The 15,000-nt window shown below is 43.0% G+C and overlaps 1 protein-coding gene across 9 annotated transcripts in view; it reads right to left on the bottom strand.

Moving 5' to 3' along the window:
- Window positions 1-15,000, bottom strand: part of clcn2c (chloride channel 2c) — a 126,512-nt gene that overhangs the window by 26,774 nt on the left and 84,738 nt on the right. For all 9 annotated transcript variants that reach the window (XM_035622382.2, XM_035622380.2, XM_035622386.2 and 6 more), the window contains 5 exons: window positions 11,799-11,868; window positions 11,252-11,362; window positions 7,689-7,902; window positions 2,309-2,442; window positions 306-496 (listed from right to left, as the gene is read on the bottom strand). In XM_035622382.2, the coding sequence (XP_035478275.1) occupies window positions 306-496; window positions 2,309-2,442; window positions 7,689-7,902; window positions 11,252-11,362; window positions 11,799-11,868 (720 nt within the window). The remainder of the gene's footprint in view (window positions 1-305; window positions 497-2,308; window positions 2,443-7,688; window positions 7,903-11,251; window positions 11,363-11,798; window positions 11,869-15,000) is intronic.

Raw genomic sequence — 15,000 nt, 5'->3', positions numbered from 1 at the left:
TTATTAATCTCCAAGTCTAGATGGTAGGATATATTTCTTGTAAACAGAATTCTGAGAAACTGAGTGATTGGTATATCATACAAGTGATGTCTTATTAGATGATAAAATGATTATCTAGACAGAATGATTAATTTGTTAATTCAGAAAATAATTATTAGCTGCAAGTCCTAATTTCTTCGCTTGATTGTAATCAGCTTTTATTCAAATTTTTCTGGGCTAACCAGCTTTAATCCAATTTCTTTGTCACCTACATTTGAAAAATGTGCACATGTATATGCAATATTTAGAGAGATGATAATGCCAACCTGGAAGCGGACCTCCTGACTGGCCCGCTGGCTCTCTTCCTCGCTGCAGGGGTTTGAAATGACCGATAGGCGTTTCTTCTCCTCGACAGCACGCTCCCTGATGTACTCCAACCGTCTGTGCCGACCAAGCTGCAGGGAGAGCAGCGCCTGGAGCTGGGCACGCTCAATGGAGCCCAGCAGGATCATGGACTCTGGGAGACGAGACACGCACAGAGAGGGAGGAAGTGAGATTAAAAGGAACACAAGGAGAGAAAGAAAGGTAGAAGAAGATGGAAAGGGTGGAAGGCATTTTTGTGGAGAAGAAACAGAGGAGGAAGAAAGGAAAGGAAATAAAGGCCAGGTGGATGAGGAGAAAGTAAAACTGTTTCAGGGGGAAGAGAGAGCTCACTGCAGGAGATTCCAAACACATGTTGCAGCACTGCAGAGAGATCAGCTGAGTTACATAACTAGAGCTCAGGACGCAGTGAATGTGTGTTAACTGGTGCGTGCATGTGTGAGTTAGTGTGTGTGTTGTGTGTGTGTGTGTGTGGGGTGTGTGTGTTTGTGTGTGTGTGTGTGGTGTGCTTGCTTTAAGTAATTGCCTTTGTGACTGTACGTGCTGATTATGTATTTGGTTAAATGCCGCGGCTAATTGTTCCTGCACGATTGCATAATGGAGACACTGTTGGAATAATAAATCTGCAGCCCTTTCAGCAGGCTGTGCCCAGGGAAGTTTGTCAAATAATCAATCAATCAATCAATCAATCAGTCAATCAATCGATCGATCGATCAATCAATCACTTTAAGGAGCGCGACAGCAAGGTCTCTGGAATTTGTTTTCTGGCACAGAGGAAGGTTACGCTCGGTCCAGCAGCATCAGCAACATCGAACACAGACTTCAATATGACATCAGACACAGGGATGAGCACAACACACTTGTAATCACGCACAGGGTCAACTAAAGAAAATGTTCCATAGTGTTAGTATTCAATAAGTAGGTTCTGAAGTAATATGTTGGTTTGATGAAAGTTAAATTTAATATGACCTGTCTTTAAAATTTTAGCTTAAGGAGACATGTTTTTTCAGTTTTTCATGTTTTTTTTTTGTGTGTATTTAAAAGGTCTGCAAAGTTAAAAAGCCCAAACTCCGTGTTAAACGGAGCTCCTCTCCCTGACAGAATAGGGTGGACCAATCACAACAGAGTGTGCCAGCTGGCCAATCACAGCTGACTGGGCTCCATAAAGAGACAGGAGCTAAAACCAAGTGTTTCAGACAGAGGCCTGAAAGAGGAGCTGCAGGAACGGACAGTCTGGGGAAACTGATGTGTTTACTGAACATTTGAGCATGTGAACTTTCTCAAGTAATAACCCAAGTCAAAATTATGAGCCTGAATATGAGCATAATATATGTCCCCTTTAATAAAAATCATGTGAAAGTCTGTATTCCCTAGTTGATTTAGAAACATGATCAGGGTCAACACTTTTCTGTCTTCTCAGAATCCTTTACTTGTAAATACAACATAAATGTGGGCTGAAGGAGGTCTGACTGTCTTCTAATATAAATATTTTTTTGTCTGTATCACACATCAAGCCATTATGTAATATACAGACATACTGTACTTTTTGGGAAAAGCATTGAATCTGTTCGTGAATAATCTAATGACTTTATTTCGGAGTTGAAGGTGCATTGTGATACATTATTTGGCCACGTTTGGCATCAGAACAAGCTGCTAACACAACATCTGCATTGATCCTTTTATGAATGGTGTTTGTATTAGAAAGCATTTGTCTGTCAACACATCTCAGCAAACATGAATCAACATTGTAACTGATTTGAAGTTCAATTTGAAGTACAATTTAAAGTGAATGACTATAAATCCAATATTCAATTTCCTTTATGCTCTGCTTTTGGTCTCCACCAGTATATCTGACTCTTTAACTGTTAAAGTATTATAAACTAAATTTTAAAATTCATTTGTGATGCTCCACCAATTGTGTGGGTGTCAATGTGTGTTTGTGTCTCACCAGCTGATTCCACCAGCGCCAGGGTCTTGAGGTGGCCCGTCAACAAGACGTTGTGCAGGTCCCGGTAGCAGCAGTTGAGGGTGATGTACCGCACGTCTCGTATCATTATGTCCTCCACACGAATGTTGTACTTCCTGAATATGAGAAAAGAGAGGGGAGACAAACACATGTGATGAGGATGATCAGTGGAAATTATGAACTGGTTAAGAAGAAAAGGGATAGAGGTAAGTGATGGAAAAGAGAACACTACAGACTTTTAAAATTTCACATCATCTGTAATGCTTTGACAATACTTTTCCTGATCACTGAATCTTCAGATTATTGTCACACAGTCACTGAACTGCCACATACAGTTATTGATGTGTAGCGAAAAAACAGCTGTTCTCCTCTCCACCTGTGGCTGACGGCACATCCGTCCCGCAGCCGACCATTCAGTTCAATAACACATTACACTGTCAACACGTTATCTGGATGTTAGCAGTAGCAACGGCATGATGTGTGCAGTAGGGGGGGAAGTTGGTGCCACTGTGTGAACAAATCTTGCCTCAGCAGATTCGTACATCCGGATACACCAGTCATAAACACTCAGCTCTGTCTTCCTGCCTGAGCTTGCCAAAACCTGCGAACGCGACAGCAGTTGCTTGACGGCTTCCGTTGCCAAGCCCCAACGGCCGTGCCAGAACACGGGCTCTGGCCAACTCGCCGCTCCTTGTTGCGGTGATAAATCAATACTCTGACCTCTTTTGGAATACAAAGTTAATCTGATGGCCATCCGCCCCAGCTCCACTTCAGCACAACAGTTGGTCTCGGATCAATAAAAGCCTGTGTACAGCACCAGGATTTGAAACCAGCAGAATTCTGGGCACCAACAAGAACCTTTAAAAGGTTTTCTACAGGTCCCTCTGTGGTGCAACAAACCACTATAGAGGTTCTCCCTACCAATAGCACTGTGGTTTGCCCAAATTACTCAAATTATAAAACATGGGTATCGTAAATCTGCCAAGAAAAAGAAAAGAAGAACACTGAAATGGGAAGATTTTGCAAATCCCCCATTAACTGTTTTAGCATTACAGTTGACGTAAGGATTTCGTGCTTTTTTCCCCATTTCGCATGACAGTAGTCCATGCTTAATGTATGTAATATGTATTAAAGTGTGGGCAGAGGGTTTTGTGAAGCACTAGATTTCTGGCACTAGCTTTCATTATTCACTGGAACTACTGGAAGCAATAGTCCATCCATCCATCGTCTACCGCTTTATCCATTTAAGGGTTGCGGGGGGGCTGGAGCCAATCCCAGCTAACACTGGGCGAGAGGCGGGGTACACCCTGGACAGGTCGCCCCCGCCTATCGCAGGGCCACAGAACCTTCTTGCTGTGAGGCGAAAGTGCTAACCACTACACCACCGTGCAGCCCCTTGGAAGCAATAGTCCCATTTAAAAACTCTTCCCACTGACATCTTTGGATTTTCCAGAGTCCCACATGGACAATGTTCCTGGGAGGAGATCTGATTTTTTTTTAAATTCAATTTTCAATGCCTGGATCAACAGTCAAAATTGAATTCACCTCCATTAAGATGGAGACAAACCTAGTGAAATAAAACTGGGATATCTGGGATTATAAACCACTAGAGGTGAGAGATAAAATACGTTGACTTTTAATTTGGGTGAACAGACCCTACATTTTGGTTTAATCTTTGATGCTGGGTGCTCACAGTGGTGGTATCACACATCTTTGTGCAGGACAAAATCTTTTCAAAATAAATTGGGTTTCCTTGCTGCACGGTATCGAACACGTTGTTTTACTTATCTAACCCTTGGTCATCAAATTACTGACCAAGATAGTAAAAAGATAATTAAAAATAAACCACTACACTCTGGAAGAATGCTCCTTTTTTCCTGATGAATTGGCAGCCTCTATTAATTTGCCCGTAGATCTGAGAGAATAATGTAATGCATGCCTCTGAACTGACCACAACCGCTGCCAAGACTAATTTCCCTCGGGACATCAAAGGCAGTTGACGAAATCCGATTGGTTTCCTCTTAAATGAGCCTCCTCCCACGCAAGGGTAAGGCCGTACATCTGATCAGTTTGAGTTATCCCTCATCCCCAGCTTACAGATTCGAGATAAACAGACTCATAAGGTTATAAATCCAGGCATATAGATCATCCAATATGGATGATATCCAGAGTGGAGTTGAGAGGCTTGTGGCGTTGATATGTGTGTGTGTGTGTGTGTGTGTGTATGTGAGTGTGCTTTTGTGTGATCATCTTCCGTGGCTCCGCTCCCTGTCAGACAAGTACAGACAGCAGTGGACTGTAGACGATTCATCAAACTACATTTGGCCATTAAGAAATGCTAAGAAACTGAGTGACAGATAACAGAAACAAAAAGCGCACACACACACACAGTGATATAATATAATTGTTCCAATTAAAGATGCAACTCAAATGATGAGGAGACAAAAGACTAGTGTGAATTAAAAAAAAGGAACAGACGAGGGTGGAAAAGGTTTCATGTGTGCTACTGGGCAGGATTAGAGAGAATGTGGGTAACACCATGTCGGCAGTGGAAATATGTGTGTGATGTACTGTATATGTGTGTGATGTGTGTGTGTGTGTGTTCATCTCTGCAAAAGCCACAAAGATAAAAGATAAGAAATCCAATTCTCTCTCCTTCCATGTGAGTGCGCAAGCAAATGCACCAGCCATCACATGTGTGTACCACACGTCAGGCGTTACACAAGCCTTTCTATGGTGTGTGCGCGTGTGTGTGAGAGCGCATGTGGGTGGATGGTCGCGTGGGTGTGAGATGGATAATTTCCAGTTTGAGCAGAGAACACATTCAGCTTGGAGGGGGCCGCACTACCTACAGTGTCTGACCCCCCCCCCCCCCCCGGGCAGCCTCCTCCTCCGCTGTCGCATGCTGCAGAATATGAAAAAACACGCGTGCTCACACACACATATGAAGGCTCAGTGTTGCAGACTGGTGTGTTAAAGTGAGGAGAGAGGCAGAGGGGAGGCGAGGGAAGTAGGCGCTTTCTGCAGAGCAAGTCAAGTTCATAGTGCTTGTGTGTCATTAAATATAGATGTTTCAGGAAGATTACTTTTTGTAGGGTGTTTGTGTGTGTGTGTGTGCACCAATATACTCACACACATAGCAGAAGGGGATTCCTGGCAGTTTCTTAAATTATCTTTATGCCTCTGCAACTTTAAACATTTTAAAATGTGTATGATTGCGTCCGTGTGTCGAGATTATTTTTTATATTCTTGGTAAGATTGATGATCGTATCATCATTTATTTTCACTTTACACACACACACACGCACACACACACACACACACGCACACACGCACGCACACGCATTTGCCGGGGAAACCTTCTACATTTGGAAATGGTGTTTATCATGCGGCATATATGATTTGATTGTGCGAGGATGATTGATGATCGTCTCATGTTGTAATGAACACAGTTTGAATCCCGGGCTGATGAACTGTTTGCTTCCTGTCACTCCCCTTGTCTCTTTCCCAGCATTTTTTTGTCTCTACTGCCCCCAAAAAAAACAACCCCCCCCCAGTTCTCGCCAAAGAATAGCCAACCCGTGTTGACCGTGTGTCCCCAACAATTTCATTTCCTCATCCAGACATGTTTAGCCTTTTGCTTTGTTTTTTTGTTGTTGCACCACAGTCTCCATCTGCTTGCCCATTGCTCCCCCTGGCACGATAATCTGAACAATATCCTGTAGTGTTTGATGTGTCATTATTTTTTTTCAAATCTTGTAGCGTGAGCATGTTTGAGATTAGAGAGGCGGACAGCTGTAAAGTTTCGCCCAGTGTGCGTGACGCAATACCCCAAATTCAAAATTGATTAGAATTATAAGACACCTGTCGCCAGAGTCCGGCTTAAGTGTTTGTCCCAAAACGCTGGTGAAATCATTTGGACTATTCCAGCCGACTGTTCACTGTTAGTAGCTCTGTCTGTGCTGCAAAATAAAATTGAAATATGTCAACTGCATTTGTAGACCCCCCCCCCCCGACAACTAATATGGCAACTACTGTGTAACTTTGTCACAAACAGATGCCTAATCTATGAAAATTTAATCCGACGAAGTATATGAAATTAATTGAATAAACTCTGCAACGGCTTATTGGAAACACTGCTCATATTACACGCACACACGCGCACTCGCACACGCACACAGGAGAGTAAGGATGTGACAGTGTGGCTATGAGGTTGCAGCAGATAATGAGGAGCGACGGAGGAGAAGGAAGCCACAGAGACACAGTGAGGGTGTACATAATGGAGGGCTGGGGAGTGCAGGGGTGAACTCAGGTAGCCGCGGGAGACAAAACTCTTCAGGGGCCGGCCACAGAAAACGATGAACAGATGGAGGGAAAAATAAAAGTTCTTCTCATCACTCCCAGTTTGTGAATGATGCATATGAGCAATTATCTCCACAAAACGATTTTGCCAACATCCATCACAATAACACTTTTCAAACCATTCAACGAAAAGGGCTTTCTGTGTGGTTTTTCTGCGAGCTCGGAGGACACTGGTAATCCCATTCACTATTTTGTGCTTGGTATAAATTATTGACATTACTGGCATTTGAATGCCATGTGCCACTGGACCATTGAGCCAGGCGCGTTGGCCCATGCTTGTCTTTCCTGTGAAGTGAATTCCACTTCACAGGAAAGACACATAAATTAAAAGCAATATTCAAAACCATTAAGACGCACTGTGTTCAACGCTTTAGCTATTAAAACATTAGATTACTGTACGATTGGAAACACGTACACTGGATAAAAGCCATTATGTAACTAATTAAACTTCCGCAGTGAAAGAAGGAAACCCCTGCAGAGCGAACAAAGACTTCCAATAACAGTCAAACTAAACTGACCGGGCTGCAACATGGATGAATGCACTGGAATACATATGCTATGTGGACTTGACTAAACGGAATATCCATATCTACAATCTGCATATATTTTAGCTGCACATCGCCTAGCGGAGCTAAGCTAAGCTCTAAGGATGGTAATTTTGGTTCGTCAGTGTGTTCAAAACTTGTTGCAGGGTAAAATATCTCAAAAAGTGTGAGATTGTGATGAAGTCGATTGATGCAGTCATCAATGGTGGCCAGAGGCTGAAGAATAAGGAGCTGCCTTCTCATGCGACGCCAACAGCAGGTCAAGATTTGCGCTCCCCAATCGCACAGCGACATTATCTATTAACACTGACGGCATTTTCTTTTGACGTTCATGACTTTACTTACTTGCTAGTGAAAGAATCTAATGCATGTTATGTAGTGCAACAGGGTGTTATGCGAAGTGATGTCGACAAGAGTGAGCTCGCGTTCTCTGAGGCATAATGTACAGTACGTACTCGTGGTGTCCCCAGCCCAGCTCGGGAAGGTAGGGCAGCTTCTTGATCCTGATGATGGAGTCGTAGAGGGAGGGCTGCAGGGACTGCGCCACGGCGTTGGCCAAGATCACCGCTATCATCACCGGCAGGATGTGGGAGATCTGGCCAGTCAGCTCGAACACGATGACAGCGGTGGACACGGTGTGGGTGACTGCTCCCGACAAGGCTGCCGCACCTTCGGGGTGGTGGGGAGGGAGAGGACAGCGTTTGGTGAGTGACAGAACGGAGAGGGACAACAGGAAGGCAATTGTTCAGATCACCCGTTTTCAAGGTGGGACCTGGGACTATTTAGAGTAGGTCCTTGAGGGGCTTTCAAGGGCATCATCCGTTAACATGACAGACAGCTCAATATTAACAAGATTTCAAGTGCAATGAATTGTATTTTTACAACCCCATAGCACAAACTGTAATAAAGAGGACTGTCTTCACTGGCTGCAGAGATTTCTCATTCAAAGTAGTGATGGAAAGTAACTAACTATATTCACTTTCAAATATTTCTAAAGATACAGTACATTTCAAAGAGAGGCACTTCTTTTTCTCCACTACATTTGACTTATTACTTGTTATACGCAAGATTAAACTCTGCAGAAGTCTTCAGTAATTAAGATTGGCTCCACCTCCAGCAACATTAAAAGCACTAACAATAAGCTGAACAGCAACAATAGCTTGATGTATTCCTCACTGTGGTGGATATGAGACTTTCTAAATTTTTCTCAGAGGCGACAACTGAAGGCCGTCATTGGGATGGTTACTGACACGTCATATACACGTTTAAACCTGTAATGGAACAGAAATGCATAAAAAAAATAAAAACTATCCTCATCATGATTTGCACTTTCATCCTTATTATTTCTACATGCAGTGTCTGTGGTAATACTATACAGTTAAGGGTTCGACCGATTATCAACCTGGCCGAAGTTTTGTGTTAAGACATTGTGTTATCCTAAATTTTGACGCCTTTGACACTTTTTCACTGCAGACAAATATCTGTTCCAAATATCTGTCATCGGTCCCGTGGATCGGTATCGGCCCAGAAAAAGCCATATCGGTCGACCCCCCCCCCCCCCCAAAACCAAAACAATTATATTGGTACCAACAAAAGAGCACAGGAAATCTGTTCACTCCTTGAGCAATCATGTTCCATATCATACACACAATACACTATAACCACCATCACTGATCCAATCCACAAAAACACACTTTCACTTTGAAAGTCAATTTACTCACAGATTCCGAGTTATCATCCTGTTATCAGGTTCCTTGACCAGACCCGGCCCCCTCTGCTTTATACACTCCCAGCCCCGACAAACCAAATTCACATTCTTCTCCACAAAACTTCTCTCATACACTCATATTGCTAAAATTGAGTTATTCTGCTAATTCAATAGCAAGGGGGAGCCTTATTTCAAAATTGTTGCAAAAAAAGCTATATAAAAGCAGACGGAGCGGCATGGGGCTTCACTGCTCAACGGAGAAAATAGATGAGTCCAATCCAATGAATAAGATGAACACTCGGGGAAGAACGTAAAGAATGGCAACATTGAACTAAATTGAAGAGCGAGGAGAGGCAGATGGTCGGTGAAAGAGTCTACAAAGGCACGGTTTCATTGTTCTTTCTCGTAACTAAATTAAGACCGCGTGCGTCTGCCTATCCTCCTCTGATAAGTGCTGCCGCTCGCTCTGCCCGCCCTGACATTTAGTCCTTAAAAAGGAGCTCCGCCGTGAGATAAAGGAGGCTCGTCAGAGCGCCGGGCCTGTAAAAGGACTGAGTCACGGGCTATTGTGCGCCACAACAACAACATCAGCGGCGAAGGAAAAACAGCCGTCAAAGCGACACGCGACAGTGGCATAATCAGCGATGCTGTCAACGAGTGGCACTGGGGAGGGAATCACATTAGACACGCATCTGCAGGAAGGAGGGACGACGGCAGCTGGCGTTCGCAAGACATGGAATACGTTCAGGATTTTTCTGTTGTGGGCTGAGAACATAATGACATAAAGTCTTAACTAATTCATGATCATGAAGACGAAGAGCAATAACGCCAGCCACTTATAGCCGCGTCAGACAAAACCCGAACTCTTTAGAATCTATCCTATCAAAAGGAATTGTGTGCCCTCACACTGACACAGACTGTGGACGTGGACGCATCTCTGTGTGAGCACATGGACATGTTTTCACACGAGTGCACTAAAAAAGCTGATGGCGACCGCCAGACAGAAAGAACAGCGTACATTTGTCTGTTGAATTTGGCCAAGTTGCATGAAAAAGTACGAAAAAATATGATAACCGTGTGTGTGTGTTTGTGTGTGACCACTTAGGAGTGGGACTAAGGACGGGAAGTCAATAGTACATACTGACGATGCACACCACAAGTGTGCAGCTCACTTGTTCGGCGCATCCGCATTGCAAACCGTCAGCAGTTTGGGATGTTGACGTCTGCACATTGAAGCTAGTGGACTTTTACAATGCACACAGACCCTTGAGGACATTCCCGACGCGGAGATCATGAATTGGTTCTCCTGTACAAACAGTCATCTGTGCACCAAAGGCCACTGGGGAGTAGATTTTTTAACCAAACTTTATGTCCTTGACAAAAAATGATTTGCTTATGCATAATAAACAATAACCACTATCCACCAATGCTGGTATCTGTCGAAAAAAATGTATCCAGAATCAGTTGGGCTACAACCAACTGGCAAAAGAAATGTATTCAGCTCACGTCCCATGTTGCACCTCTTGTCCTCAATATGTTTGCCCTAGTATTCCACGCCGCTTTCTTTCATTTGCTGAGTGGGGTCTTTAAATCTTTAAATTCAAAACTCCAACTCATTCTCCAAATAAATGATGTGTCCTTTTATTTAATTAAATTCACTCAATTCAAAAGGATGGCTCCTTAAAGCGACAGCCAAAAAACACCTAGTTTTGGCACGATTTCTAATTCTCTAAAAGAATTATTGAGCGTCACAAAAAGTTTCAACCTCCAAACTTACATGAGCACTTGACAGCAGCACTAGTGCTGGTGAAAGATGTTTTGTCAGCTGACGTCTAAGCTGTTTTTTGGGGCATTATTTTTGGGGGATTCCAATCTAGTGATCTTGTAAATGTAATTTGATTCTGTCTTGCGTGCTTGAGTCTGATCATATTCAATGTCTTCTCTAATCTGGATCCCTTTGAGTCGGACAGTAGGAAACATTCATCTTCATTCACTTTCTATAAGTGGAGGGAGGAAAAAGTTAAATTATTTACTAAAGTGGAGAAGTAAAAAAGAAGCAAAGGTGTCAAATGTTTCCATCTTGAACAGACTGAATCACTTAAACACGACCCAAAGGATTTTGAATGAGAGATTTTTTTTTTTTCCTGCGAGTTGCAAACTGAAATCGTAACGATCTGAATCTGACAAATGGTGGATAATTGAGAGCAAATACTGTGGATTTTTTTCCCCCCTCTACCTAAAAGGAAAAAAGGTAGAAAAAAAGAGCACAGAATCTGATAGATGAAGAATCAAAGCAACACGACAACTTACCCACGACAGCGTAGCCTCCGGGCACTATGGGGTAGATGGTGCCATCTGTGTTAATGCCATCTGGGAACCAGGCCGCCATGCTCTCTCCAACCAGACGACCAAAAGCTGCCCCTGGAAAAAACAAAACGTAGACGATCACACAAACACTTAAGTTTAAAGGTATTGCGCTTTAACAAGTCAATTGCGTTTTGTCCTTGTGTCAATTTTTATTACTTTTGCTAAGTTGGAGACTCAACTTGCTGTTTGACGATAATTAACGGTAGTGAGGCAAAAAGAAATTCAGAGCTGTGATGTGTAAAGTTTTGGGAAATTTGCTCATTCGCTCTTTGGAGTTAAATGAGAAGATATCGCTCTCACATCGTTGTCTACAACAAAGCCTGGCTTTGTCCCGATGGGAACAAAAAAGTTTCAGGAAAAGGAAAAAGCTGAAAAAGCTTAATATTTCTCCTTCAAACATCATTTTCCCCAATTGTTTTATAAATTCTTCTTCACATACATATCTATTCACCGGTCCAACTAACACCAACAGCGGCCATTTGCTTCTTACCAATGACAAATACTGGCATGAAGGCTCCGCAGGGCACTGGGATGGTGGTGGCCAGCGCAGACATCCAGAACTGAGGAAAAATAATGAGGGAAGATAAAGAAAGAGAAGATATTAAAAAAAAAAAAAATAGAAGAACGGGGTGGCATGTCAATTAGCTTCAGTGTACCACCCTGTGTGCCCCTAGATGGTAGCCAAGTGGACTGCCCCACCAGCGGCGAGGCGGCGGCCATGCGAGGCCTATTGCGGCGGTTAGATTGAGTTGTCACTTTCACTCTTCCTCTGACAAAGACCCTGAAATGAACCCTGGCTAATGAGCGGGCTCTGCCGATTGGCCGACACTGTGCCAGGCAAGCGGAAGGGACTGCTAATTAGGAAAGACAAACAAAAAGGGAAATGTCACCACTGACAATGTGTTAGCCTTATCATCTGGTGTGTGTGTGTGTGTGTGTGTGTGTGTGTGTGTGTGCGCGCGCAAACTTAAGTTTTAGCAGCGAGTTCAGCAGATATACTGTAGTGCTGGCAGGCTCGAGTTAGAAAAACTTCACAAATACTACAAATACTGTACTACTTCAAAATTTCATGCAACAACATCATCCATGCAATTGTATCTGGACTCTAGATGTGAGATTAGATGCCTCATTGAAACCTAGCCACAGCCCGTGGAACATTAATGAATTCATTAATCCAAGGTTTTTAGGACTTCAATTCACAAATGCATTGAAATAATGGAAAATAAAGCAACAGGGCCTGCAGCTAAGTAACTGAAAAGAAATGCTTGTGCTAAGTTTTGAACTATATCAGATACAAATGCAAGCTGAGAGAAGAAGTAGACTAATTAACCAACAGAATATTAAAAGTTGCTAAAAAAAAAAAAAAGGGAAAACATTCCCTGGCTCCAGCTTCTAAATTATGACGATATGCTGCTTTTCTTTGACTGAACACAATTGTATATTGAATCTCTTTGGGTTGTTGAACTGAAGGTGTCCCGTTTCCAGACCACTCAATCAAATATTGTTCAGCTCAAATAGGTGTAGTGTTGTCTGGCTGGAAAACAACTGACCAACCAGAGCTTAGTGCTGTAACTATAGCTACCAGGTGGAATGACGGATGATGACGGGCGGGCGGGCGGGCGGGAGACGGATGCCGGCTGCACAGGTTGGTGAAAGTCAATTCACAGACAAAATTAATCTCCATCGGGCGTATTGATTTGGTCACTGTGAAAAATGTTAGGTGAACTGCTCCTGGAAATCAATAGCGCAGATTTCTGACTTGACTGATGGCGATGCACACAGCAAGCAATCTGCCAACAGGCATAATAATTCAGTTTAGCCAATTTAGACAATTCACCAGCGCAGACTCAGTTCTGACCGTATCGATTTTTTCAACGATGCAAAGATCATTTTAAGGTGATTTTACATTCAAATCAGTTTGGGCCACACATACACTTGCACATTGGGGCGCAGTGTTTATTCGGCAGAGGGACAAAAAGCTGTTTGCAAGCATTAAATAAGAAGTATGAATTAGAGTTTTGTACACTACGCAGACCTCGTTGAGGTAATATTCTTGTGGTTTCACAAATAGACATTTTTTAATTACACCCATTGCTCTGTCTCTCCCCATCCCTCCATGCCTCCCGTTCTCTCCTTCTCCTCCTCCTGTTCCCTCTTCTTGGTCTATAGTTAGCTGTAATTAAGCCCGGCTGCCATGGTGAAGTAATGGATCTGCTTCTGTAACCTTACACTGCCGCCGTTTTCACACTCCGCACTGCGCGCACGCACGCGCGCACACACACACACACACACACAGAGACACACACACACACACAGAGACACACATACACACAAACACACACACACACACAGACAGACTCAGTGACGAGAATCAGAGCTGAATGCAGCCGGGTGACAGGGAGTAACAGACACACAACCTGTTGAATACACAGGTAAGATGAGACCGCAATGGCAATAGTTCCTCCAGACTTGGCTCTTGCATTGTGTTTCCCTTCCTCTCTTTGTCCTTTGTCTGTCTCCCAGACAGTACCACGTCAACGAGGGGTAGAAAAGGTTTAAAGGATCTGGAAACTCATAATATAGGCTTGACTTTGTTACAGTGGCCCTGAACTCTGGCGTGCGCGCGCGCGCATGTGTGTGTGTGTGTGTGTGTGTGTGTGTGTGTGTGTGTGTGTGTGTGTGTGTGTGTGTGTGTGTGTGTGTGTGTGTCCACAGTGTACCTGTGGGACATGATATCAAAACAATGCCATCTAATCCATTTTTTTTAATTCACTGTTAGCTCATAAACTCGGCAGCAACGGAGAGCAGCTGTTCACCGAAGCTTTTCACGGGACATTAGATCACAACGGTGTGTAATAATGGTCTTAGCGAGACATAAATTGAGCGGAAAAAAAATTTGTTTCATTGCTTTTGTTTTTTAAAATCTAGTTAATAAAATTATAAATGTCAACTACCAAAATCTATAATTGCCAGTAAAATAACAGTAAACGTTCAAATGAGTTGCTAATATTAAAAAAACTGTTGACGTGATGATAAACTGTTCAGATTCACGGTCATAACTTCTTCAGATTTATATGGGAAGATGAATTCTGAAACAAACAAAGCCACTGTTAGTAATGCAGTTACAAATGAGTTCTGTTATAAGGAAAAATGTCGGACCCCTATGTGAGAGCAAATAAACACAAGCTCACTGATTGGTCTGGTCTCCAGGGCCCAGTAGGTTTGGATTTTGTTTTGTTCTCAACTCAGCTTCTTAAAATCATTCATAGTACAGAAAAAAACGTGATTCTCCATCCTCAGTGGGCCTCTATTGAATAGTAGTGTAACAATGGTCATAAAATGTGTTAAAAAAAATAGATGATATTGTTTTTGTTTCCTTTTACAGCAAAGCCAATCCCAGCTGTCATTGGGCGAGAGGCGGAGTTCACCCTGGACAGGTCACCGACGTATCGCAGGGCCGACATACAGACCCACACAACCATTCACTCTCACAGACTGGACGCACTATAAAGGACCAGATTTGAAAATTGTACATAAAAGTACAGAGATGTAATCTGCAAGGTGTCAAAAACACGTGCTCATTATGTGGAATTATCCCTTTCAGTGTGTTCTATAATCACAGTATATGCTGTAGCCATTACAGAACAATAAGCACTGTACATTACTGTCAACACATTTACATGCGAGAAGCA

This window comes from Scophthalmus maximus, chromosome 11 (assembly GCF_022379125.1).
Source record: "Scophthalmus maximus strain ysfricsl-2021 chromosome 11, ASM2237912v1, whole genome shotgun sequence".
Taxonomy (NCBI): Eukaryota; Metazoa; Chordata; class Actinopteri; order Pleuronectiformes; family Scophthalmidae; genus Scophthalmus; species Scophthalmus maximus.
Note: the sequence above shows the minus strand (reverse complement) of the source record. Positions and strands in the feature narration are given on the sequence as shown.